Raw genomic sequence first — 23,673 nt, 5'->3', positions numbered from 1 at the left:
TTTGCTGAGCCTGGGCCACCTGGGACTCCCACCCTTGGTCCCACCAACCTCCTGCCCAGAGCCTGAGGGGGTCACAAGAGCCACCCCTCTCTCCCCAGGTGCTTGGGTGCCATCCAGAACAAATCTCCCCTGGGGTTGTTTTCCCTTAACAGCAAACCTTGTAGTGTGGTGGTCCCCTGGTTTGGGGACCTCAAGCAGCCTGTGTTTGATTCTGAGTGGACCTCTCCCTAGCTGAGTGACCTTGGGCTAGTTACTCAACCTCTCTGTGCCTCGTCAGTGAAATGGGGATGATAATAAAACCTGCCTCATAGAGGTGTTGTGAGAATCAAGTGAATTAATTCATGTAAAGCTCTTAGAACCATGACAGAATAAGGGCTGGTTGAGCATCGGCTATCGTGAGAACTTCGCTTCATCCTTTTCGAGCCAGGGTCCAAGGCTAAACCCGGTCCCCTTGTCCTTCTTAGGAACAGGGCAGCTTCAGCCCACAGATAGGACATCAATGGAAACAGAACTTTTCCAGAGGAACAGCCTGCTTCTGGCAAAGCAAGCAGGAAGCTGTTTCTGTAAATCTAAGGAATCAGAATTCCACCAGCCCACCAGGGCCACTCGTGCTCCTTAGCACCCCAGAGGGGGCTCAGGGCATGGCTGGGGTCAACTGACCAGGCCCCATCCCCACCTCCCAGAGCTGGGCAGGGATTACATGAGATACAGCAAAAGACACCCATATTCTCCCACGGGGGGATAAGGAGACCATAAATAGCCTCATGTGGGCTCAGAATGGGTATGGCCACCAGCTGAGTTCTGGTTTTCAGAAGTTTCTGGATTTGGGAATTGCACATGAGAGTTTGTGACCCTGTATAATAAGAGGCGTTGGGAGGAGAAATTAGTCTACATGACCTGACATGACAGAGCGGGGTGGTGGTGGGGGAAACAGTCTAATCCAATGGATTTGGGAGCACAGAGAAGAAGTGATCATTCTTCAGTGGTTAGGGTTTTGCAGATTTTGTTATAGTCAAGTAGAGCCTGGTTCTTACATGGGGAAATCCACCTGGTACAAGAGCCCAACCACCCACGTGCCTCCCCACCATCCCCTCCCCCCATGGCAGAACAGCTCTCCTTAGATTGATTAGTGGGTCATGTTTACAGTCTCCTGAGGCTAGGCAGCTAGTCAGCTGGGTCAAGGTCACTCAGCCAGCCAGAACTGGTACCCAGCTCTTGAAGCCCAGCCCCTTGTCTGGGGTGGTTTTGGCCACCACAGACACTTGGCCTTGTCACTTCCTAGCTCTGTGCTCCTGGGAAATGAGCCTTCCCCAAGCTTCCCTGGGCCTCAGTTTCCCTATATTGAAAATGCAAATAATATTCGCACTTAGCTTCTAGGATAGTCTGTGAGGTTTAAATGAGAAAATGCACGTCAAACATTTAGCACAGGGATTAACAAATCATAGAGGGTGTAATTATTTTTACTCTGTAACATCTAAAGACAGCTCACTCTGCAGAAGATGAGTTGGTGATGGCTGCTGGGGAAACATCTCCTATAAGTCCTTCATCCTGGACTCCTTTGACTCCTGTCTTTTTATGCTTTTTATGCTTTTTTTCCCCACTCTGTTCTCACTTCTCCCCGGCACTGGGGCCTGCCAGCAGCACCCAGTGGTCTAATTTTGGATCTGTGAGCCAGAACTGGAAGGTCAACTCATGTGGACCAGGCGTGGATGGCTTGACTCTGCCCCAGCAATCAGACTCTTCAGAGTCCATGACCTCTCTCGGGTCCTGGAGATTTCCCCTCCAGCAGCTGGTGTGACAAGGATTGGGGAGGAAGGTCATGTTCCCACAAGAGGTCCACGTGGTATCCCTGGGATTCTTAACTCCTCCCAATCCAGATCTGCTAGAAAAGTCACGGGCGATTCGCCAAGCCAGAGACGAAAGGACGTTCCACATCTTTTACTATCTGATTGCTGGAGCCAAGGAGAAGATGAGAAGTAAGTGATGAGTAAGGACGTGTGTTGGGAGATCTCAGCCCTCCCTTTCATCATGATCCAGGGTTAATCGATCAGCTGTTAACACAGAGTCTGAGATCCTGCCAGGGAAAGAGCTACACATCTCTGGGCAGCATCTCCTTTGTGTGAGTGAGTGTGGCTTCTGTTCAGTCATTCTCATTTACTGAGCACCTACTATGTGACATAGTAGATGTCCATTTCAGTTAGGCATTAAATAATTAATTAATCAAGCCCAGTTAGACTGGACGACATCAGGTCCAAATAGACACAATCTGTACCTTCCAGGAAAGGAGAAAGACAATTGCCATATTTGCACATTTACAAATCTTGCAAGTATTTAAGAGGCATTCTGATTTTATAAGGAATTTGGAAAGGCAGTGGAACCAAGCACTTTTCATTATTCCTGTTTTGAAAATAACTTTGAATTGACCTTTTTGTAGGGCAGGGGTCACCTATATTTTTCTGTAAAGAACCAGATAGTAAATCTCTTAGGTTCTGTAGGCCACACGGTTTTTGTCACAACTACTCAGCTCTGCTGTTGTAATGCAGAAGCAGCCATAGGCAATGCCTAAACCAATGGGCAAAGCTATCCTACAATAGCATTTTATTTACAAAAATAGGAATGTGCTGTAGTTTGCTGCCCTCTGTTGTAAGGAAAATATTTTTCACATAAAAACTATATACTGTATACCAGACTCCAATAGGAAATTATACATTCTAGGCGTGTAGAAGAGTTAATCTACTAACTGCAAAGAATATGTAAATCACAGCTGAATAAAGGAGTATACCAGTCAATACAAATACATAGTATGGTCTACATTCTAGTAATACGTTTAAGTTTAAGTCCTAAATTTTAGGAGAACAGTACAAATTTTGCTTCCCATCAGTTTTGTGACCCAGGGTTAGTTATTTTGCTTAGGAAATCACCAAAAGGATGTGTGGGCTGGTACCTTTGCTGTGATGAGGTGTATTGCAATGTTCCACCACTAGGGGAAACAGCGTTCCTTATTTAATCTTGTTGCTTGGCATCTGGAGCAATTTTGGATAAAAGGGGGGAGGCGGAATGGATGATAGACAGTGGCACATAGGTAAATTAGGAGCTATAGTGCAGACACGATGGCGTGGCCCAGAGAGAAGCGTTTATATTTTTCTTCCACCTCTTTGGCACCAAAGTCAACAGTTTTGTTGTTTGGTAACCTGGGTTCCAGTTTTGTGCTCTGCCTCTGGTCTTCCAGAAATCAAGGGAGGATAAAATCAACCAATGAGATCCCTAGGAACTACTTGTATGCTTGACGATACATCTGGGAAGAGGTTAGGCTTTTAGGGGGAATCAAATATTTCCACATGTATCCATGGTTTGGATAATGAAATCTTGGCAAAGACTCAAATCCTTGTGACTTTAATCAGGCATTTCAGTTTATCCAAAGGCTTAACTGGTGTCTCGGGTCAACTTAGCCTCAACTTTATCAAGTAGCTTCCTGGTGACTTGACCCAGGAAAACACTTTGTTTAAAAAGAAGAGCATCTTGCTGAATTCCCTTCAAAAGTATAATCAAATCCAGCCTAATTAAAGATTGATCTGGAAGAGGACACTTGATATATTGGACAGTGTCATAAAGGCAAATAGTATAAGATAAAAAGAAGCAATTATAAACTTGGGAGAGAAAGGGATGAATAACAACAAAGGAATGTAACTACAGAGTATGACTTTTCAGAGAATAATATTTGATAGATGTCACAAACAAGGAGTTGACAAATGTTTTTACTAAAGGGCCAGATAGTCCATAATTTAGGCTTTGGGGATCATTTGGTTTTTCTTGCAACTACTCAACTCTGGCTGCTATTGTAGCATGAAAGCAGCCATAGAAAATAGACAAGGAGATGGGAGTGGCTGTGTTTCAATAAAACTTTTTTTTACAAATAAGAACCTGCTGTATAAAAAAATAAAAATAAAATTCAAAACTTCAAAAAAAAGAACCTGCTATTTTAAAAAATAAATTAAATAAAATTCAAAAAAAGAGGCTGCTGTGTTAAACAAAAAAATTGAACAAAAAAAATCTTTATTTACAAAGATAACCAGCAGACCAGATTTGCCAATCCCTAATATAAGCCTTATCTACTGATTCAGCTAGAAATAGTTTGAGAAGAGGGAGGCTAAATTGTAAGAGCAATTGTAAGGGCACTAAAGCTTTTTCCACCACAGCAGGAAGTCAATGGATAATATCTAATTTTGACATATCCAGAAGTAGCCATTAATATGATATATAAAAGTAATATATAGTAAGCCTATTATATAGAGAGATAATGATAACTACCAGAAAAAAACAGTTAAAAGAGATAAAAGCAGTTATTGTAGGGTAAGGTAGGAGTTGGAGAAAAGATGGGACAAGCAATTGCTGTTTTTATTATAAACCTTTAGATAGTAATTAATTTTTTTCTCATAAATATATTTATTAAGCTTAACATGTTTGGTGAAGATAGGACAAAATCAACTATTACACAACATATATAGAACAAAAATCACAGTGTTAATTAGATGTCCAAAAAGATATATATGGTAATATCATATACAGCTAAAGAATTATTTGATTATTAAAGAAGGAAAAACTGGGGTGATTCAGGGACAAATGCTGATGAAAGTTGTAAAACGAGGGAGCCTTTTTCCTCCCTCGGAATGCTCGTCAAGTTCACATTAAATTCTGTTTGATCAGTGTTGACTAGAAGCTGCAAGTTGCATTTCTCGGGCTCTTAGTACGAGCTTCATATCAATAGCTCAGGCATTGATTTTTAAAATCCATGTGTAAAAAAAAATTTTTTTTAATCCATGTGTATGTGTGATTTTGATAAAAGTTTAATAAATGGATGGATAAAGATTAATCCAACTTTTCAGACAGCTTTTTTCTGGAAGGCAAGGTACTTTTGGGCAATTGAGATGAAGGTGTCACTTCCTCTGGGTAGATGCAATGTCCTGTCAGGGCTCACGGCTTAGCAAGTGGAGCCAAGGATGGATTTCAGCTGCCAGGCACCCTGGGGCAGTGCACAACCTGCACCACTGTATGAGGTGGGTGATGGCTTCTATGCAATGAAGCAGAAGGAAGGTTTAAACTGTCCAAGTCTTGGGAAAGGGAAAGAAATTATGATGGGCCAGACCCTTTACCAGATTCCTGTCTCCTGTTCAAAGTAGAAGTGTGCCTTCCTGACCACCACCCCGTCTTCCTCTCCTTCTAGATGACTTGCTTTTGGAGGGCTTCAGCAACTACACTTTCCTCTCCAACGGATTTGTGCCCATCCCAGCAGCCCAGGACGATGAGATGTTCCACGAAACCGTGGAGGCCATGGCGATCATGGGCTTCAGTGAAGAGGAGCAGCTGTGTAAGTCTTCCCACCTTGAGGCGGGGTGCTGGTGAGGAGAGCGAGGTTCCTGCTTTCGATACTGATACCAGAAAAGCTTTACCAAAAGTCCAGGCTCTTGTTCAACTCATCCAAAAGAACTTGGGCAAGGAACACAAGGCGTGAAGGAAAAAAATAACCACACACACACACACACACACACACACACACGCACGTGCATACACATATACTGAGGCTGAGGGGCAAGAGAACAAAGTTTATGTAGTGCAGAAGTGAAAATTACATACTCGAAGAAGAGTGTGGGCATCCTCCTGAGTGAGGAGTGCCCCGCAGTGTTGTTGATTCCCCTTTTATCTGATTTTTAGCCCTTTGAATGGGTGGGTCTTTTTGATTAGGGGTGGAATGTTCATTGAGGGGAAGGCTGAGGTGTGGCCTGGATTACACCAGGTTGCATCAGCCACCAGTCTTGTGCGTTTTTTCTGCCAAAATCACTGTATCTGTGCTCTAAGAGATGTTTTCCCTTAAATTTTCCTTTACTAGTCAAGTGCCACAGGTGAAAAGTCTTATAGGGTCATCAGCAACCTGTGCATTTTTATTGTGCATGCTCTACAGTTTTATTGGTTAGTTTCTTGCTCAGATGTTACAAAATTTCCATGTTAGATACCATTCCTCCATGCATCATGGTCTTATTAAGTGCAAAACAAGGAGGTGGCTTTGCCTTCTGCCTAATGCCTATACATGAGGAGGCTGTCCTTGGGCCCGGCCCTGTCTTTCCTGCCTCAGTACCACTACATTAGTTAGGGACTTTTCTCTGGTCAGGACAGATTTCTGCTCTCTGAATTACCCACTCCCTCAAAAAAAAAGGAGAAGAAGAAAAATTAATATTACTTTAGGTGGTTTATTGGTGTTTTAGAAAGGTGGCTGCATGAGTTATGGCTCTTTTGGTTACAAGTGACCAAATTGGCTTAAGCAAAAAGGAAAATGATTCACTCATAGAGCTGAAAAATTCAGGGATACTGGTTTCAGGAACAGCGAATTCTAGGGACTCAAAGAATGTCTTTAGAACTTTGTCTCTCAACAACATTTTCTTTAAGTAGGAAGTAGTTTCTTGTCAACAAAATGGCTGCTGTGGCTCCAGCCCTTACATCCATTGGGTTTATGTCCAGCAGAAATGAGCAGAGTGGATTCCCTGCCTGCATGCCTGAATGGAGTCACATTGCGTAGGTTGACATGCATATTCCTGAGCTACTCACAATGAGCCAGGGTTGTAGAAAGCTGTTATGTCTCTTTGTTATGGTCTCGATTCCATTCTTCGAGCTGGAGGTAGAGAGGTTGTTGGCCTCATTGAGAACATGTAGGCTGAGGGGAGGGGGAGTAATTGAGGCAGTGGGTGTACTTGGGTTCTTCCTGGAAAGGCAGTTCTGGTGATGCACCAGTATTGATCAATATCATCAACCAATGACCAAGAAACACATTTTGTCCTGAGAATAGGAAAGCTCATAGAGATATTTCTGGTTCCCATACTGTGCAAGAAACACTTTTTCTTCTGGGTTAGATATGCCTCAATACTCAAGGTTAATCTCTTTTGGGAACACCAAGACAAGATTGTGGAAAATTTCTCTTTCTTCCCACACCCACAGCCCTTTGGAGCCCCAGAATAATGGCTACAGTTGCCAAAATGAAACTTATAAGGAAGGGCAGCTCCTTCAGAGATAACTTGGGGCCCAGAAAAAGGAAGACTCCATGAATGAGATAACAAATCGGTGGTGTTTGTGGATTTTGGCCAGGATCCTACTTCAGAATCCAGTGCTTACAGCATCCCTTCCTTAATGACATCAGCTCTCCAAGAATGATTCATTTTATTTGGAACATGAGTCAGTTTTTACTTCTAATCTTTGCTTTCAAAAAAAAAATACAACTGATGATTAAGTACTTGCTGTAGGCCAGATATTTGCTAAATACCCCCCCCTTTTTTTTCGGGACTTCTCTGGTGGTCCAGTGATTGGGACTTCGCCTTCCAGTGAAGGGGGTGAGGGTTTGATCCCTGGTCAGGGAGCTAAGATCCCACATGCCTCGTGGCCAAAAAATCAAGGCATAAAACAGAATCAATATTGTAATAAATTCAGGCTTTTTAAAGACTTTTAAAATGGTCCACATCAAAAAAAATCTTAAAAAACAAAAAGAAATTAATGGGGTGGAAAGGGCCATATACACAAATAAACAGATAGTGACATCATGGCAGGTACCTTAAAATAGATACAAATTACACTCAGAAGTCCAGAGACTGTAACAAGTAGTAGAAATATCATTTACATAATTGTGATTTTAAGTACAATGCTCCATGGGAAAGTAATGGCATAAGAATTTCCAATCCACTGTAATAAGAAACACAAGTTTGTAGGTTTTGTCCCACAGTGAAAGGTCTTAAATGTCAGGGCTATATTTCCTTTTTTAAAAAAAATTTTTAAATTTAATTTTATTTTTTTATACAGCAAATTCTTATTAGTCATCAATTTTATACACATCAGTGTATACATGTCAATCCCAATCTCCCAATTCATCACACCACCATCCCCACCCCCCGCGGCTTCCCCCCTTGGTTCCATACATTTGTTCTCTACATCTGTGTCTCAACTTCTGCCCTGCAAACTGGTTCATCTGTACCATTTTTCTAGGTTCCACACACATGAGTTAATATACAATATTTGTTTTTCTCTTTCTGACTTACTTCACTCTGTATGACAGCCTCTAGATCCATCCATGTCTCAACAAATAACCTAATTTCGTTCCTTTTTACGGCTGAGTATTATTCCATTGTATATATGTACCACATCTTCTTTATCCATTCATCTGTCGATGGGCATTTAGGTTGCTTCCATGACCTGCCTATTGTAAATAGTGCTGCAATGAACATTGGGGTCCATGTGTCTTTTTGAATTATGCTTTTCTCTGGGTATATGCCCAGTAGTGGGATTGCTGGATCATATGGTAATTCTATTTTTAGTTTTTTAAGGAACCTCCATACTGTTCTCCATAGTGGTTGTATCAATTTACATTCTCACCAACAGTGTGAGAGGGTTCCCTTTTCTCCACACCCTCTCAAGCATTTATTGTTTGTAGATTTTCTGATGATGCCTATTCTAACTGGTGTGAGGTGATACCTCATTGTAGTTTTGATTTGCATTTCCCTAATAATTAGTGATGTTGAGCAGCTTTTCATGTGCTTCTTGGCCATCTGTATGTCTTCTTTGGAGAAGAAGGTCTTCTGCCCATTTTTGCTTTGGGTTGTTTGTTTCTTTAATATTGAGCTGCATGAGCTGTTTATATATTTTGGAGATTAATCCTTTGTCCGTTGATTCGTTGGCAAATATTTTCTCCCATTCTGAGGGTTGTCTTTTCGTCTTGTTTATGGTTTTCTTTGCTGTGCAAAAGCTTTGAAGTTTCATTAGGTCCCATTTGTTTATTTTTGTTTTTATTTCCATTACTCTAGGAGGTGGATCAAAAAAGATCTTGCTGTGACTTATGTCAAAGAGTGTTCTTCCTATGTTTTCCTCTAAGAGTGCTAAATCCCCTTTTTAAAAAATGTACCAGAACGTTCAGTTTTATTTAAATACTAAAAAACTGGAACAAACTAAAATATTGATTGATAGAAGGCATATTCAATTATTGGTTGACCTTATGAAAGAAAGCAACGGGACCTTTTAAATGGTCTTAGACATTGTCTTACGTGGAAATGCTTCTAATATATTTATTTTGTTTTGTTTTTGTTTTTTTTTTTTTTGTGGTACGCGGGCCTCTCACTGTTGTGGCCTCTCCCGTTGCGGAGCACAGGCTCCGGACGCGCAGGCCCACTGGCCACGGCCCATGGGCCCAGCTGCTCCGCGGCATGTGGGATCCTCCCAGACCGGGGCACGAACCCGTGTCCCCTGCATCGGCAGGCGGACTCTCAACCACTGCGCCACCAGGGAAGCCCACTTCTAATATATTTAAAGTGAAGACATCCAGGAACAAAGCAATGTGCTAAATGCTTTATATGCATTATTTAATATCACAGCAACCCTAAGCAGTGGCCATTATTACCTCAATTTGCAGATGAGGAAACTGAGGTACAGAGAAGTAAAGGAACTTACCCAAGCACACACTATTGGAGCTGGGACTCACTCGGGTCTCATGGAATCCCAAGCCCCACTTTATGATTCACTGTGCTCTGTTTTTGTCTGTGGGAAGGTGGTTTTGGTCCTTTAAACTTAAAAAAAAAAAAATCTGTGTCAGAACCAAGGTATGGAAACCAAGGTTAAAAGGGGCCCAGAATATTCTACAATGTGGACTCGCTTTGCTGGGTGATACAGAAGCCCACCATGAGATGGTGGTCCCTTCTCTAGTCCCTTTCAGTTCTTCTGATGATTTTCAAAGAGAGGAGCAGTTTGGCACCTACTAGCTCTTTAGCCCCTCCCTGACACTTGCTAATCACCCTTTTAACCCTGGAGAGCAGACCCCAGGCCCAGCACCTTGGGCAGGCCCTAGCCTCTTGCTAGCATTTGATAATATGGTTTATCTTTCCTGTATTTATTTTTATAGTTGCCATCTATTTATGGCAAGGGAAGCTGATTTTTCACTTAAGATAAAGTTTTCTACTTAAGTGAGTCATAGGAAAGAGAAGTGAATGTAAAGAAAAACGTTAAGTAAATAGTAGAACAGATGGTATGCCTATAGAACAAGCATTAGGATGAGGGTGTACAAATGACTGACACCCGTGGGACACAGACTTAGACCAGTGTGTATACCAACCTTGATTATAAATCTAGGGCTACTCCCAACCCTCCCCAAAGAAGCCAAAGGAAAATGGGGAGCTGAGGGTAGTGTCAGTCCTGAGTCCTGGAGCTGCATGAGGTTCCAGGTGACCAGTCTCCTCTGGATCCTGGATTTTGGCAAGGGAGAATTACTTGCCCTAGATTTCACAGGGAGCTAGGAACAGTATAAGACCATCATAATCATTGTGACATCACAGCAACTACTGTTTATTGAGCACTGCCCGGGTTTAGGTGCTATGTATTTAATCCTCATGACAACCCTATGAAGCAGGTGTTTTTATGGGCCTTCAGATGGTGAAATGGGCCCAGAGAGGTTAATACCTGACTTGAAGTCACACAGCTGCTAATAACATGGCCAAGATGCAAACCCCCAGCAGCTAACTCCAGCGTAGTCCTCAGATCCTCCCAGGGACTGTCTAGGTCCATTTCCAGATGTCAGTCATTCACAATTGATGCCGCTTCTGGGTTTCAGCTGTATCGTCATTGTTTGAATATTTTTATGCATAGGGTAGATTTCTATAGCCCCATTCACTCTGGGCTTTGTCCTAAACAACAGTACCGTACAGTCACTAAGTATGTGTCCTGGTTATACAATTTGAAATAAATTAGAATAAGTACCTAACCATTGAAATGTTTTAAAAGTTTCACATACCACCTATAATCATCCACCCTGTGTACATGTGGTACGTCTGCCACATGTTGGGAAAGCCTGTTTCCTGTTCCTCAGTAATAAAGGTGGCGTATTAGTTTCCTGAGGCTGCTATAACAAATTACCACAAACTTGGTGGCTTAAAACAACAGGAATTTATTCTCTCATGGTTCTGGAGGCCAGAAGTCTGAAACCAAGGTGTGGGCAGGGTTGGTTTCTTCTGGGCGCTCTGAGGGAAAATCCATCCCAGGCCCCTCTCCCGGCTTCTGTGCCGGCAGTCCTTGGCTTGTAGACGCATCACTACAACCTGCCTCCTTCTTTACGTTTCCTTCTGCCCTGTGCATCTTCTTTTCTCTCTGTTATCAGGTCACTTGTCATTGGATTTAGGGCCCACCAGTTTAATCTAAGGTGATCTCATTTAATTGCATCTGCAGGGATCTTTTTTCCAAATAAAGTCGCACCCACAGGTTCTGGATGGTCATGTCTTTGGGCAGCCACCAGTCAACCCACTACGGGTGGCTACTTCTATTTAGCACCTACTGGGCCAGGCCCCTGGTTTGCAGCATCTCTCCTGATATACACTTTATCAAGCAGGTACTGCTGTGACCCTCTCCATTTTGCAGATGGGGAAACTGAGTCTCAGCAAGGTGAAGCTGGACTTCCTAACACTAGAGTGCAGGCTTTCAACCACTTCCCCAGACTGCCAGCCCTTGCCACCCTTGCTATCTGGGCAGCCCTCTCCACTTTGCACTTTGCTGTCCACCAGCTCTTGTGACCTGGGAGTGGTGACAGTTCTTTTGTTATTTCTGTGACCGTGCTATCTATACCAGAAAGTGCAAACCAGCAGTTGCCTGAGCCCTCAAGAGAGATTGGTCTCCACAGCCATTAAAGTTGTTCATTTTAAACCTGGGTAGATTTCACATAAAAATCTGGGTTTCCATCGTCTTTGGAAAACTCAGAAGCCTGGCAGCTCTGGGCTTGCCTCCCCCGTGGCCATGATTGGAGTAGCACCTCTCCCCTTTCATGCAGGGCTACACAGTCCCTATCAATCTGCTTTGTTCATTTAGACCAGTGGTTCTCAGCTAGGGGTGAGTCCGCCCCCCGGGGGATACTTGGCAATGTCTGGAGACATTTTTGGTTGTCACAACTTGGGAGAGGGTAGCACTACTGACATCTAGTGGTTAGAGACCAGGGATGCGGCTAAATAGCCTATAATGATGCATAGGACATCCCCACAACAAATTATCTGGGCCAGACTTTCACTAGTGCCCAGGTCGAGTGCCGAGGTTCACTGCTTACCCAGGCTCTGCAGGCACTCCAGCAATCCTAATTTAGACTTGCAGTTCAATAACTGTGAGTATTGGTCTTGACAGTTTACTAAACCCCTTTCATAGATGGTATTAAAGAAACTGCCTCAGCTGTGCCCTATCAACAGAAGCTTTGTTCATCTTTTGGGTGTAGATTTTTGCCGTGGTGAATGGGAGCATATGGGTGGCTGATCTAGGCCTTTCTCCTCCTGAGCTGGGCCAGGTGTGAGGACAGCTGTTGTCAAAGTTTGTCACCGCTCATTTGGCCTAAGGAACCAGAGGAGGCTGGAATCTCTAGGTTTTGTTCTTGGAACACAGTGATTTCTTCTTGGAAATCCTGGGTGATTTGCACCTGAGTTAATCTAAAGCCACGCATTTGCATTAATCAATCCTCCCTCTATCCATCCAACCAACCAACCATCCATCCATCCATCTATCCATCTTCCTCCATCTATCTATTCATCAGTCCATTGATTGACCCATCCATCTATTATCTATCCATTCATTGATCCATCTATCATCCGTTTTCCTTCCTTTCATCCATCCATCCATCCATCTTCCATCCATCCATCTTCCATCCCTTCCCATGTGTCTGAACACACCTGTGTAACTGGTACCTGTTATAACTAAGAGAACATGAATACCACCAGACCCCATGAAGCTCCATCTTGTTCCTTCTAGTAGCTTCCCCCAGTCAAGGATGACCACCATCCTGACTTCTAACAGCGTAGTTTTGCCCGTTCTTGAACGTTCTGTAAATGGGACTTATATGGTATGTTCTTGTTTGCATTTGGAGTCCTTTGTTCAGCATTAGTATTTGTGAGATATACAGCAATTTTATTGTTTGTAGTCATAAATCATTCAGTCTCCTTGCTGTATAGAAGGGGTTGACAAACATTTTCTGTAAAGGGCCAGAGAGTACATATTTTAGCCTTGGTGGGCCATACGATCTCCATGGCAACGGTTGAACTCTGCCATTAAGCATGCAAAACGCTATAGACAATATGTAAGTGAATGAGTGTGGCTGGGTTCCAATAAAACTTTATTTACAATGACAGGCATTAGGCCCGATTTGGTCCACCGGCTATAGATTGCCATCCCCTGCTGCATAGTATTCCACTGTAGCGCACGGTTTTTAGCAACCATCCAAAAATATTCTGCTCCTCCCAGCCAGGTTTTCTCCTCCTTAGCAGGGAATTGGGGTGCTTTGGCTTTCTCCTAAAAGCTCAGAACTGAGTCTTTTTAGGGGAAAGATGTAGGCTGGCTCTGGGTCCTCGATGACCTTTAGACTCCAAACCTTGGTATTGGCACTTGTGTCTTATCTGTTCTTCTCTCCTCACTTCAGCCATATTGAAGGTAGTGTCATCCGTCCTGCAACTTGGGAATATCGTCTTCAAGAAGGAAAGAAACACAGACCAGGCGTCCATGCCGGATAACACAGGTGCTTGCTGCTTTTTCATAATAACTGATGACATCGCTGCTGGGAGGGAAGGTCACATTGTCTCTGGTTATTTTTCTGGATGAGGTTATCTGGGGCATTAACAAGAACTCGACTAGATTATTATCATTTAATTCTCTCTTTTTTTCAAACTTTTCACTGCTTAAGATCCTACGTGGAAAGTTCTTGAGTCAGAGAGCGGGGGGAACATCTAAGTTTTGGATCAGACAGGATCCTTAGGGAGTGCCTCTTCTAAAAACCCCACACTCATTTGTTTTATTAAACAAATATTTTTGAGCACCTGCTATCTGCCAGGCACTGGGATACAGCAGGAAGTGAGACAGGGACCACCCCATTTCTTATGGCATATATGGTCTTGTTGGGGAGACAGACCTCACGTTTCCCTGCAGATGGGATTGTGGGATAAAATAAAGGATGCCCGGTGAAATTTGAATTTCAGATAAACACTTTCGATAGCAAGTATGTTGTAGGCAATATTGGGGACATAATTATACTAAAAAATGTTCATTGTTTATCTGAAATTCAAGTTTCACTGGACGTCCTAGATATTTTTCCTAAATCTTGACAGCCCTACCTGCAAATAAGCAGTGTTTCGTGTTTTGAAAAGATGGCCTGGCTACCACCGTGCCTGTTGGCGGCTGATGCAAAAGGATGACCTAGGTTCCCAACATGCTCACCTGTGGCCTCAACATCGCCGTCTCAGGCTGTGTATTGGGTTGCTTTTCCAAGCTCCCAGTTTGACTGCCAGCTGTTTCTTTTTTTTTTTTTTTTTTTTTTTTTTTTTTTTTTTTTTTTTTTTGTAGTATGCGGGCCTCTCACTGTTGTGGCCTCTCCCGTTGCGGAGCACAGGCTCCGCGGCCATGGCTCACGGGCTTAGTTGCTCCGCGGCATGTGGGATCCTCCCGGACCAGGGCACGAACCCGTGTCTCCTGCATCCGCAGGCGGATTCTCAACCACTGCGCCACCAGGGAAGCCCTTCCAGCTGTTTCTTATGTGTTACACTCCCAGATATAGCAAGTGAAAGCAACCCTCGCTCTGAGGAGAGACCCTCAGGGAAAGAGAAACCAAAAGAGCACCCGCGAAAAGAGATGGTAAAAAATCCTAAAGCTACACTATTTATTGTCCACCTCACACATCCAAACTATCGTGTATCACTAGTCTTCACGTTAAGGAAGCAGCTAATGGATTTGGGGTTTTTTTTGGAGAAAAAGTTTTTATGCAGGACTACATGAATACAGCAAGAACCCACATGTTCACCATTCAGAATTGACATTTGTGAATATTTTCCAATACACCTTTGTCTTTCGAATGAAGCAAAACACAGTATAGAGAAGACGGACATCTCTTATTCTCCCAACTGAGTCCCTGAACCTCCTGCCAACCACAATTGTGCTGCACCACATACCCTTCTGGTTTTATGTTTATAATTTCACACACATGTATCTGAACAGTGTACAGCGTTGCTTTGTGAGTGTGTTTTTAATTTACATGAATGATATCACTCTGTAGGCGTCATTCTGCAACTTTTTTTTTTTACTCTGTACTCACAACTGCCTAGATCAGGGTTTCCTAACAGTAACACCCCCTACTGTGACGACCAAAAATGTCCCCAGATATTGCCCATGTCCCATGGGAGCAAAAGCATCCCCAGCTGAGAACCACTGGTCTAGAGAGAAAGAAAAAGCCAGGTCATTGCTTTAACTGCTATTTGGTATTCCATCTCATAAAAATACTGTGATATATTTGTTTGCTTCCTTATGAATAGACATTTAAGTTGTTTCCAATATATTTTCCACTACATACGCTGCAACATATATCTTGGAATGGTGGAACAAATGCTTATTGAATTTAACTATATGTCAGGTTCATACCTACCTCATTTAATCCCACTGACAACCCAACAATGTACCAAATAGCTGACCCTTTTTGTAAGCAAGAGTCTGGGAAGCTAAGTAGCTTTCCCAAAATCACATGGCTAGGAAGTGCGAAAGGAGCAAGGATTTGAACCTAGTTCTGACCCTAAGCCCCCAATTGGGGCCCCACCTCCAACCCAGCCCCATCGTTGCCTCTTTTAGCCAAACACTGGGGGTGAGGCCACTAATGACAGCAGGTTTTTTTGTTTGTTTGTTTTGCCGTACACGGGCCTCTCACTGCTGTGGCCTCTCCCGTTGCGGAGCACAGGCTCCGGACGCACAGGCTCAGCGGCCATGGCTCACGGGCCCAGCCGCTCCGCGGCACGTGGGATCCTCCCGGACCGGGGCACGAACCCGCGTCTCCTGCATCGGCGGGCGGACTCCCATCCACTGCGCCACCAGGGAAGCCCAACAGCAGTTTTTAGGACTCTTTCATGCTATGTTCACTATCATGCTCCATCTAACCAAGGAAAAACCAAAGTATTCACAGATCACAAATATCCCATGTTATGTGCCTTCTTTTCCAAGCCTGCACTTTTGTGGTACACTTAATATGCTTCTTTTCTCCATCCAGTTGCTCAGAAAGTTTGCCACCTCATGGGAATTAATGTGACAGATTTCACCAGATCCATCCTGACCCCACGTATCAAAGTCGGGCGGGATGTGGTACAGAAAGCTCAGACAAAAGAACAGGTAAATGATGCACTTGCCATTTATTCCTGCAGAATCTTCCAGCCATCCACCCCTCTAGCCATCCATCCATCCATCTATCCACCCATCCATCCATCTGTCCATCCACCCATGCATCTGTTACCTAACCAAACTTGGGTCCACTCACCAGCCACTCAGCAAAGCCAATTTGCTGACACTGATTTGTGGTGAAGGAAAGTACAGGGTTTATTGCAGGTTCCCAGTGAGGAGAATGGGTGGCTCATGCTCAGAAGACCTGAACTCCCTGGTGGCTGTGAGGGAAGGGCTTCTAAAGGCAACATTTGAGGTCAGGGTTGCAGGGGGCGTGACGTTCTTCAGATTGGTTGGTGGTGAGGTAACAGGGTGGTGTTCCAGGAATCTTAATCATCGACCTTCTGCTTCCAACCAGTCTGGGGTCTATGCCCTTGTGTATGTAGTCTCCATCCTCCACCTGGGTGGGGGTCTTAGTTCCTGCAGAACAACTCAAAGATTGTATCAGATTCAGATTGTTATGTGTATCCCTTGAGGAGGAACTAGGACTCTGTTTTATCCCTGCACTATTGTTTCTTGACTGCTTTTCCCTTGTTTCTGCATTCCCTCACTTCCCTAATTAGTAACTCCTTGAATCTGCTCTTTGGAAATCAGGGAAGGCTTAGGAGCCCTTTTTCTACAAACAAGAAACAGGGGACATGGAGGGGCTTTTGTACCTGTCAGGGCCCCATAGGGTCCTGCTCAGTTTTGGCCCCCATCCCCACTCCAATCCTGAGTGGAACAGGTACAGTACAAGAAAGGGAATAAAATTTTTGATAGAGAGATTAATCATAAACTCGGCAGAGGAACTCGGTTTTAGGGGGACTTGGTTTCACATCCATCCGTCCACCCATCCTTCATCTATCCAATACTAGAATAATCAAAGTCCTATGTCAGGTTTTGAAGATACAACACTGACTGCATAAGAACAGCAGAGTTCCTCACTCCTGACCTCATCTTGAGCTCTTAATTGAAGGTACGAGGTCTGAACTAATTTTTGGAAATGACTGTATACACTTTCTAGAGGCAGGACTGACCGCCTCTAAATGATCGCTGGGATGGAGCAGAGTCCACTTTGTTTCAGGTCCCTCTGACAGGAAGTGATTATTATTCACATTGTCATTCCTAGGTCTGACCACTCCATCCCTCACTGCTGGCTGTAGAGATGGTATAGTTTCCTTTTCTTTGTTTATTTTTTAAGGACTGATTATAGGTAGAGGGAAAATAAAAATCCAGGGCCACCAGCCAGGCTCATGTGAAAACACAGCCCATTGGGAGTAACCATGTCCTCTCGCCCCCCCGCCCCCGCAGGCAGACTTTGCAGTAGAGGCTCTGGCCAAGGCCACTTATGAGCGCCTTTTCCGCTGGATACTCAGCCGTGTGAACAAAGCCCTGGACAAGACTCACCGGCAAGGGGCTTCGTTCCTGGGGATCCTGGACATTGCTGGATTTGAGATCTTTGAGGTACAGCTTGGCAGGCTCATGACAGACATGGTCTCGGTTCTCTGGAAATTAGCTTCCACTTGGAGAAATCACTATTTTGGAGAAAGGCAGGTGGCTACTATAGAGTGGAAGACTGTCTAGTTAAGGTTAAATCCTTGAGGGTGTAAGAGACAGAAATCCAATGGGGAATGTATTGGTTTCTGAAACTGAGGCCAGAGGTACAGCTGGATCCAACAGGCAGGACCTGAACTGCTGCCATCTCCCTCTCTCCACCATCCTCCACCTTAGCTCTATTCTCAAGCAGGCTCTCCCCTCATGGTGGCAAGATGGCTGCCACCGCTCCAGACTGCCTCTCAGTTCCAACCAGTTCCAATTCTTTCCAACAGTTCCACCCAAAGTCTTGGAAGTGAGTCTTATTGACTCCTGCCTGAGTTGGGCCACATGTCACCTCAGAGCCAAGCACTGTTTTTCGGGTCTTTCAGTACTTCATGGAATGTAACATGGCTCCTGGATCCCACTACCATGGGTTGGAGGGAAGTTCTCAGTGAAAGGGAAGATGTTGAGATTGACAGATATTCCAAAACATATCTACTATGGAATTACTCCGTCTCTGAGCCTCAGTTTCCACATCTGCAAAATGGGGTGATGAAATACCTTACATGGTTATTCTATCCATAAATCATTGTGCAGATGGAGATAAGCATCCTTAAAACCATGTGTGTCCTTAAAACCATGTGACATGAGAATAAGTAACTTTTGCCAGCCCTCATGAACCCTGGGCAGCCTTCATTGGGGCCGGAGACCTCTCTGCGTGCTGAAATGGCACAGCAGGCTTGTGGAAAGTGTGTCCAGCGTGGGGCTTTCTCCAGCACGGAGCTTCTCCGGGGCCCCAAGTCCTCTGACTTGTACCGTGATGCTCACGGGGCCTGTCATGTGCTCAGGTGAACTCGTTCGAGCAGCTGTGCATCAACTACACCAACGAGAAGCTGCAGCAGCTCTTCAACCACACCATGTTCATCCTGGAGCAGGAGGAGTACCAGCGCGAGGGCATCGAATGGAACTTCATCGACTTCGGGCTGGACCTGCAGCCATGCATCGAGCTCATCGAGCGGCCGGTAAGGCCCCACATCACACTCGCATGCAGCCGGCACGCGGACCCTGCACTCTCTCCATGGGGCATGGCTTCCCCCATCACTGAGTCCCGAAAGCCTGTAAACTGAATCTTTGTGAACTAAGTCACATTGTCCCCTAACCCACATTTTCATATCAACGTTATTTCTTTTTTTATTCCTCCCCACCGTGCCCATCCCTCCCCTTCCCATCTCTCCCAGTCGTTCATTCCCAAAGGCAAGGATCTTCGTTTTTTTCACTGACCCATCCCAAACTCCTAGAACCATGCACATAGTAGGTACACAAGAAATAATTATTGAATGACGATCTACTGAGCACCTACTATGTGCTGGGCCCTCTCTTTAGGGGCTGGGGATGTAACAGTAAATGAGATGGACGCAGTCCCTGCCCTCCTGGAAGAGCAGATAATGAAACCAAACAAAAGAAGCAGCTAAAACCCCTGATACGGCCAATGTGGAGAGTGGTTTAGGAATGCCTGCTTTGGACAGAATAGTCAGGAAAGGCTTCTCTGATCTGAGTCCAAAAAGTGAAGACCATTCCAGCAGAGCAAATGGCATGTGCAGATTGGGCGGTGCTCCTGACACCTTAGTTTAAAGTGTCTCAGCCACAGAGAAGCACTTTACTCAAAGGAACCCTTGGGTGAATTTACATGCAAAGGAATGCATTCCTTTGCTAGAACTCCTTGTGATGTTGTGTGTGTACTGCCCACAAGGGGGCAGCAGCAAACATGTTCTGGTGGGGCTGGCCCTTCCATCCCTAGTGCTGGTCCACTGGGCACATAATTCTTTGAGGATAAATTGGGGGAGCGGGGTTGGAGGGCATAAATCTACCTTTATATGTAGGTAGATACAGTAATGGAGCCTATGCATGTGTTTGGGTGACCAGCTCTTCCTGCGAAGCCTGAGACTTGGGCACCCTTGCTATGGTCTGCCCTGCTTGTCTTCCACAGAACAACCCTCCAGGTGTGCTGGCCCTGCTGGACGAGGAGTGCTGGTTCCCCAAAGCCACAGACAAGTCCTTTGTGGAGAAGTTGTGCTCGGAGCAGGGCAGCCACCCCAAGTTTCAGAAGCCCAAGCAACTCAAGGACAAAACTGAATTCTCTATCATCCACTATGCCGGGAAGGTACCAGCTGAATGTCCCAGGGGTCTCTCTGTGCCAGGGGAGCCAGGCAGGGTGCTCAGAGTAGGAGCAACTTGCGAACGGCAGAACCCAAAGACATCTGGTATAAATGAAATCCCAGCCAAGTATTATACATGATTTGTCTAAGCATCAGTAAGGGACAAGATATAGAGATATAACATATAATAGAAAGGCTAAGGTATATATAATACATGTATATGAGAGATATAGAATATATAATATAGTGGAGAGGCTAATATATATGTTGTATATTATATACATATAGGAGATGTATAATATAATATATTAGAGAGGCTATTGTATACAGCTATTATATTAGCCTCTCTAATATACTCCAACCTTGGTGGCCAGGCAATTCTTTCTTGTATATATAGACTCTAAATCCTTCCTGCTACAAGTTAAACCCAACAGGAAGGGCCAACTGGAATGGGGTGACCAATAAACCCACTTTTTTTTTTTTTTTTTTTGTACGCGGGCCTCTCCCTGTCACGGCCTCTCCCGTTGTGGAGCGCAGGATCCGGACGCGCAGGCTCAGCGGCCATGGCTCACGGGCCCAGCCGCTCCGCGGCACGTGGGATCCTCCCGGACCGGGGCACAAACCTGCGTCCCCTGCATCGGCAGGCGGACTCCCAACCACTGCGCCACCAGGGAAGCCCTAAACCCACTTTTGAGTCCAACAAGGATCTCCTTTATCATGCCCTTGGGTTTGCCATTGCCAGCCTGTGCCACCCAGGGAAATCTGCGATGGCTCTCTTCTTCTTCTCCCTCCTTTCTCCTCCTCTGCCTCTGCCTGATCGTTGTCATCATCATGTCATAGCTCTTAATGTACAGGACCTTCCCCTATGGCTCCTGAGGGTCCTGGATAATGTAGAAAAGACATAGCTCAGTCTGACTTGCAGAATCTTAAGAGTATTTTATTGATTTCCCAGTATCTTCATTGCATCATAGGAACAAGCAATGCCCTAAACCAGGGATTGGCGAACTACAGCCCATGTGCCAAACCCAGCCCACAGCTTATTTTTGTAAATAAAGTTTTATTGGCACACAGTTAAGATCAGGTCTGGCCATCACCATTAACAACCCACATCCTGTAATAGCCCACCAGAGCTAGTTTATCAGTTCCTTCCATTTCATAGTCAAAATAATAAAATTAAAAAGAGGTCCCCAAATTTAATTTAAAAACCAGATTGTGGTCAAGCCTTCGCTGGGTGAGAGGGGAACTTTGGGTATGAGGGGAGGGTATTCACCACCAGCGAAGCTCCACACCTTTCAGAAATCACAGGCATCGTGCTGGGCTCTGGAAAAGGGAGGCTGCCAGAGGAGGCTTACTAGGAGAAGGCAAGGATAGAGACAAGGCCTTCCTAGCAAAGGCTACCATGGCTGATGCCCTACTGTGCGCAGAGCCCTTTAAAGTTCTGACCTATTGGTCTCTTCATTGATGTTTGTGGATTCCCATCATGGCAACCACTAATGTTTCCTCTCTGACCTCGGAAGATCTGGGAGGGAAACAGGAGGACTGGAGCCCTGCCCTTAGTTCATAACTGAAGCAGGAGCACCTGACTGGTGGGGTGGTCCTTGGCAGGTGGACTACAACGCAAACGCCTGGCTGACCAAGAATATGGACCCGCTGAATGACAATGTGACTTCCCTCCTCAATGCCTCCTCGGACAAGTTTGTGGCCGACCTGTGGAAGGACGGTAAGGCCCTGCCTGCTGGAGCAGGAGGACTGAACTCCCTCTAGCCCCTTCCAGCTGCCCCTGATTCCCACACCTGATCCCAGGAGGGGCGGGCCTATGTGCGGTGGGGGAGAGGGTAGTGTTGGCAGGTGCTAATGATGTCTGATTGACACATTCAACAAATTCCTGAGCCCCTCAACCCCACACCTGGACCCCAGGGAGAAGGTCCTGAGTCAGGGCTCAGGCACTGATGGAGGAAATATCCTAGAAGGCATGTTGGGTCAGAGGGCCCCTTCTGAAGTCAGAAAGACTTAACTGAATTCTCTTCTCTGCCATGTACCAGCTGTGTGATCTTGGACAAGTCACTTGACTTCCTTAAGCTTCCCTGTCCTCATTGCTAAAACCAGAAAAATAATAATAATCCCCTACCTCCCCTAAGATTATTGTGAGGGTGAAATTAGATCAGTGGGGCCAAGCTTGACCATGGATCAAGATCTCCTGGAAGGCTTGTTAAAACTCAGATGATCGCTGGGCTTCCTCACCGGGATGGGGCCTGAGAATTTGTATTTCTAACAAGTTCCTGGGTGGTGCTGATGCTGCTGGTTTGGGGACCACACTTCAGTTCCCTTTAAGAATTAGAGAATAGATAATCCAGGTGAAGTACTTAGCACCTGCTGGCCCATAGTAGGGACTGAGTACATATCGGCTGCTGCAATGACTATTAGGGGTGGTGGGCTTTACTGCTTTTGTTCCTGGACCTCGGTGCCCACAGCAGATTTCACTCTTGACACAGAGCCTGTGGGCCTAGGGCCTACAGGACTGGCTGCCCTTGCTTTAGGCATGGGGTTCAGTTCTGCCAACATTTACTGGGTGCCAGGGCCCTGGGATGGGGTAACAGCATCTCAACCTGGGTCATACCTCACACCTAGGACTCATGAGGAACTCAGCAAGTCCTTCCTTCAAGGAGCCACAGTCTTGTGGGAGAGGCAGACAAACAAAGACATTATGACATGGAGCCTAGTTGAGCACAAGGAGCAGAAGTTGTGGGGTCTAATGCCAGTGGGGTTGAAACCCACAACACCATCAACCAACTGGATACAATTGACTACACCTGTAGTCTGTGTTGTCCAACAGCAGGACACATGTTCTTCTCAAGCTCATGTGGAACATTCACCAAGATGGACCACACTCTGGACCCTAAAACACACCTTAACAAATTGAAAAGAATAGAAATCATACAATGTCTGCTCTTAGACCACAGTGGAATTGAACTAGAAATAACAGAAAGATAACTGAAAAATCTGAAAATATATGGAGGTTAAACAACACACTTCTAAATAACACAATGGGTCAAAGAACAAATTTCTCTGACCCATGTGTTATTTAGAAGTGTGTTGTCATGTGTTAATTTTCTCAAGGGAAATTTTAAAACATGTTGAAACAATGAAAATGAAAACACTACTTATTAAAATTTTGGGGGGGCTTCCCTGGTGGCGCAGTGGTTGAGAGTCTGCCTGCAGATGCAGGGGACACAGGTTCGTGCCCCGGTCTGGGAGGATCCCACATGCCGCGGAGCACCTGGGCCTGTGAGCCATGGCTGCTGAGCCTGCGCGTCCGGAGCCTGTGCTCTGCAATGGGAGAGGCCACAGCAGTGAGAGGCCTGCGTACCGCAAAAAAAAAAAAAAAAAAAAAAAAAATTTGTGGGATATAGCAAAAGCTGTGCTTTGAGGGAAATTTATAGCAATGCCAGAATTGGGCTTGGTATGTGCAGCACCCGCTGGGCCAGTAGGAGTCTCTCAATCTATTCTGAAAGAAAAAGAGTCTTGGTGGTGATAATAGTAATAATAATAATAATACCACCACCTACTCTTTGTTGCTTTGTTGAGCACTTATCAAAGTGCCAGATTCCTATGTTGGAGTGTTTGCTATGCCTTCTACTCATAATATTCCTTCTTTTGATATCTACCTGACTACTTCTTTCTGGTCTCTACTCAAAAATATCAGTTTATCAGAGAGACACCCCCATCACGCTAAGAGATCACCCCCATCACTCCCAACCCACCTTAACCCTGCTTTATC

The 23,673-nt window shown here is 44.9% G+C and overlaps 1 protein-coding gene across 6 annotated transcripts in view; it reads left to right on the top strand.

Moving 5' to 3' along the window:
- Positions 1-23,673, top strand: part of MYH11 (myosin heavy chain 11) — a 122,078-nt gene that overhangs the window by 65,355 nt on the left and 33,050 nt on the right. For all 6 annotated transcript variants that reach the window (XM_067013499.1, XM_059038282.2, XM_059038284.2 and 3 more), the window contains 8 exons: positions 1,878-1,976; positions 5,222-5,365; positions 13,457-13,552; positions 16,058-16,176; positions 17,515-17,667; positions 18,588-18,761; positions 19,727-19,900; positions 21,501-21,615. In XM_067013499.1, coding sequence (XP_066869600.1) covers positions 1,878-1,976; positions 5,222-5,365; positions 13,457-13,552; positions 16,058-16,176; positions 17,515-17,667; positions 18,588-18,761; positions 19,727-19,900; positions 21,501-21,615 — 1,074 coding nt within the window. The remainder of the gene's footprint in view (positions 1-1,877; positions 1,977-5,221; positions 5,366-13,456; positions 13,553-16,057; positions 16,177-17,514; positions 17,668-18,587; positions 18,762-19,726; positions 19,901-21,500; positions 21,616-23,673) is intronic.

This window comes from Kogia breviceps, chromosome 14 (genome assembly GCF_026419965.1).
Source record: "Kogia breviceps isolate mKogBre1 chromosome 14, mKogBre1 haplotype 1, whole genome shotgun sequence".
NCBI classification, from domain to species: domain Eukaryota; kingdom Metazoa; phylum Chordata; class Mammalia; order Artiodactyla; family Physeteridae; genus Kogia; species Kogia breviceps.
The sequence above is the reverse complement of the archived record's forward strand: the minus strand, read 5'-3'. Positions and strand labels throughout refer to the sequence as shown.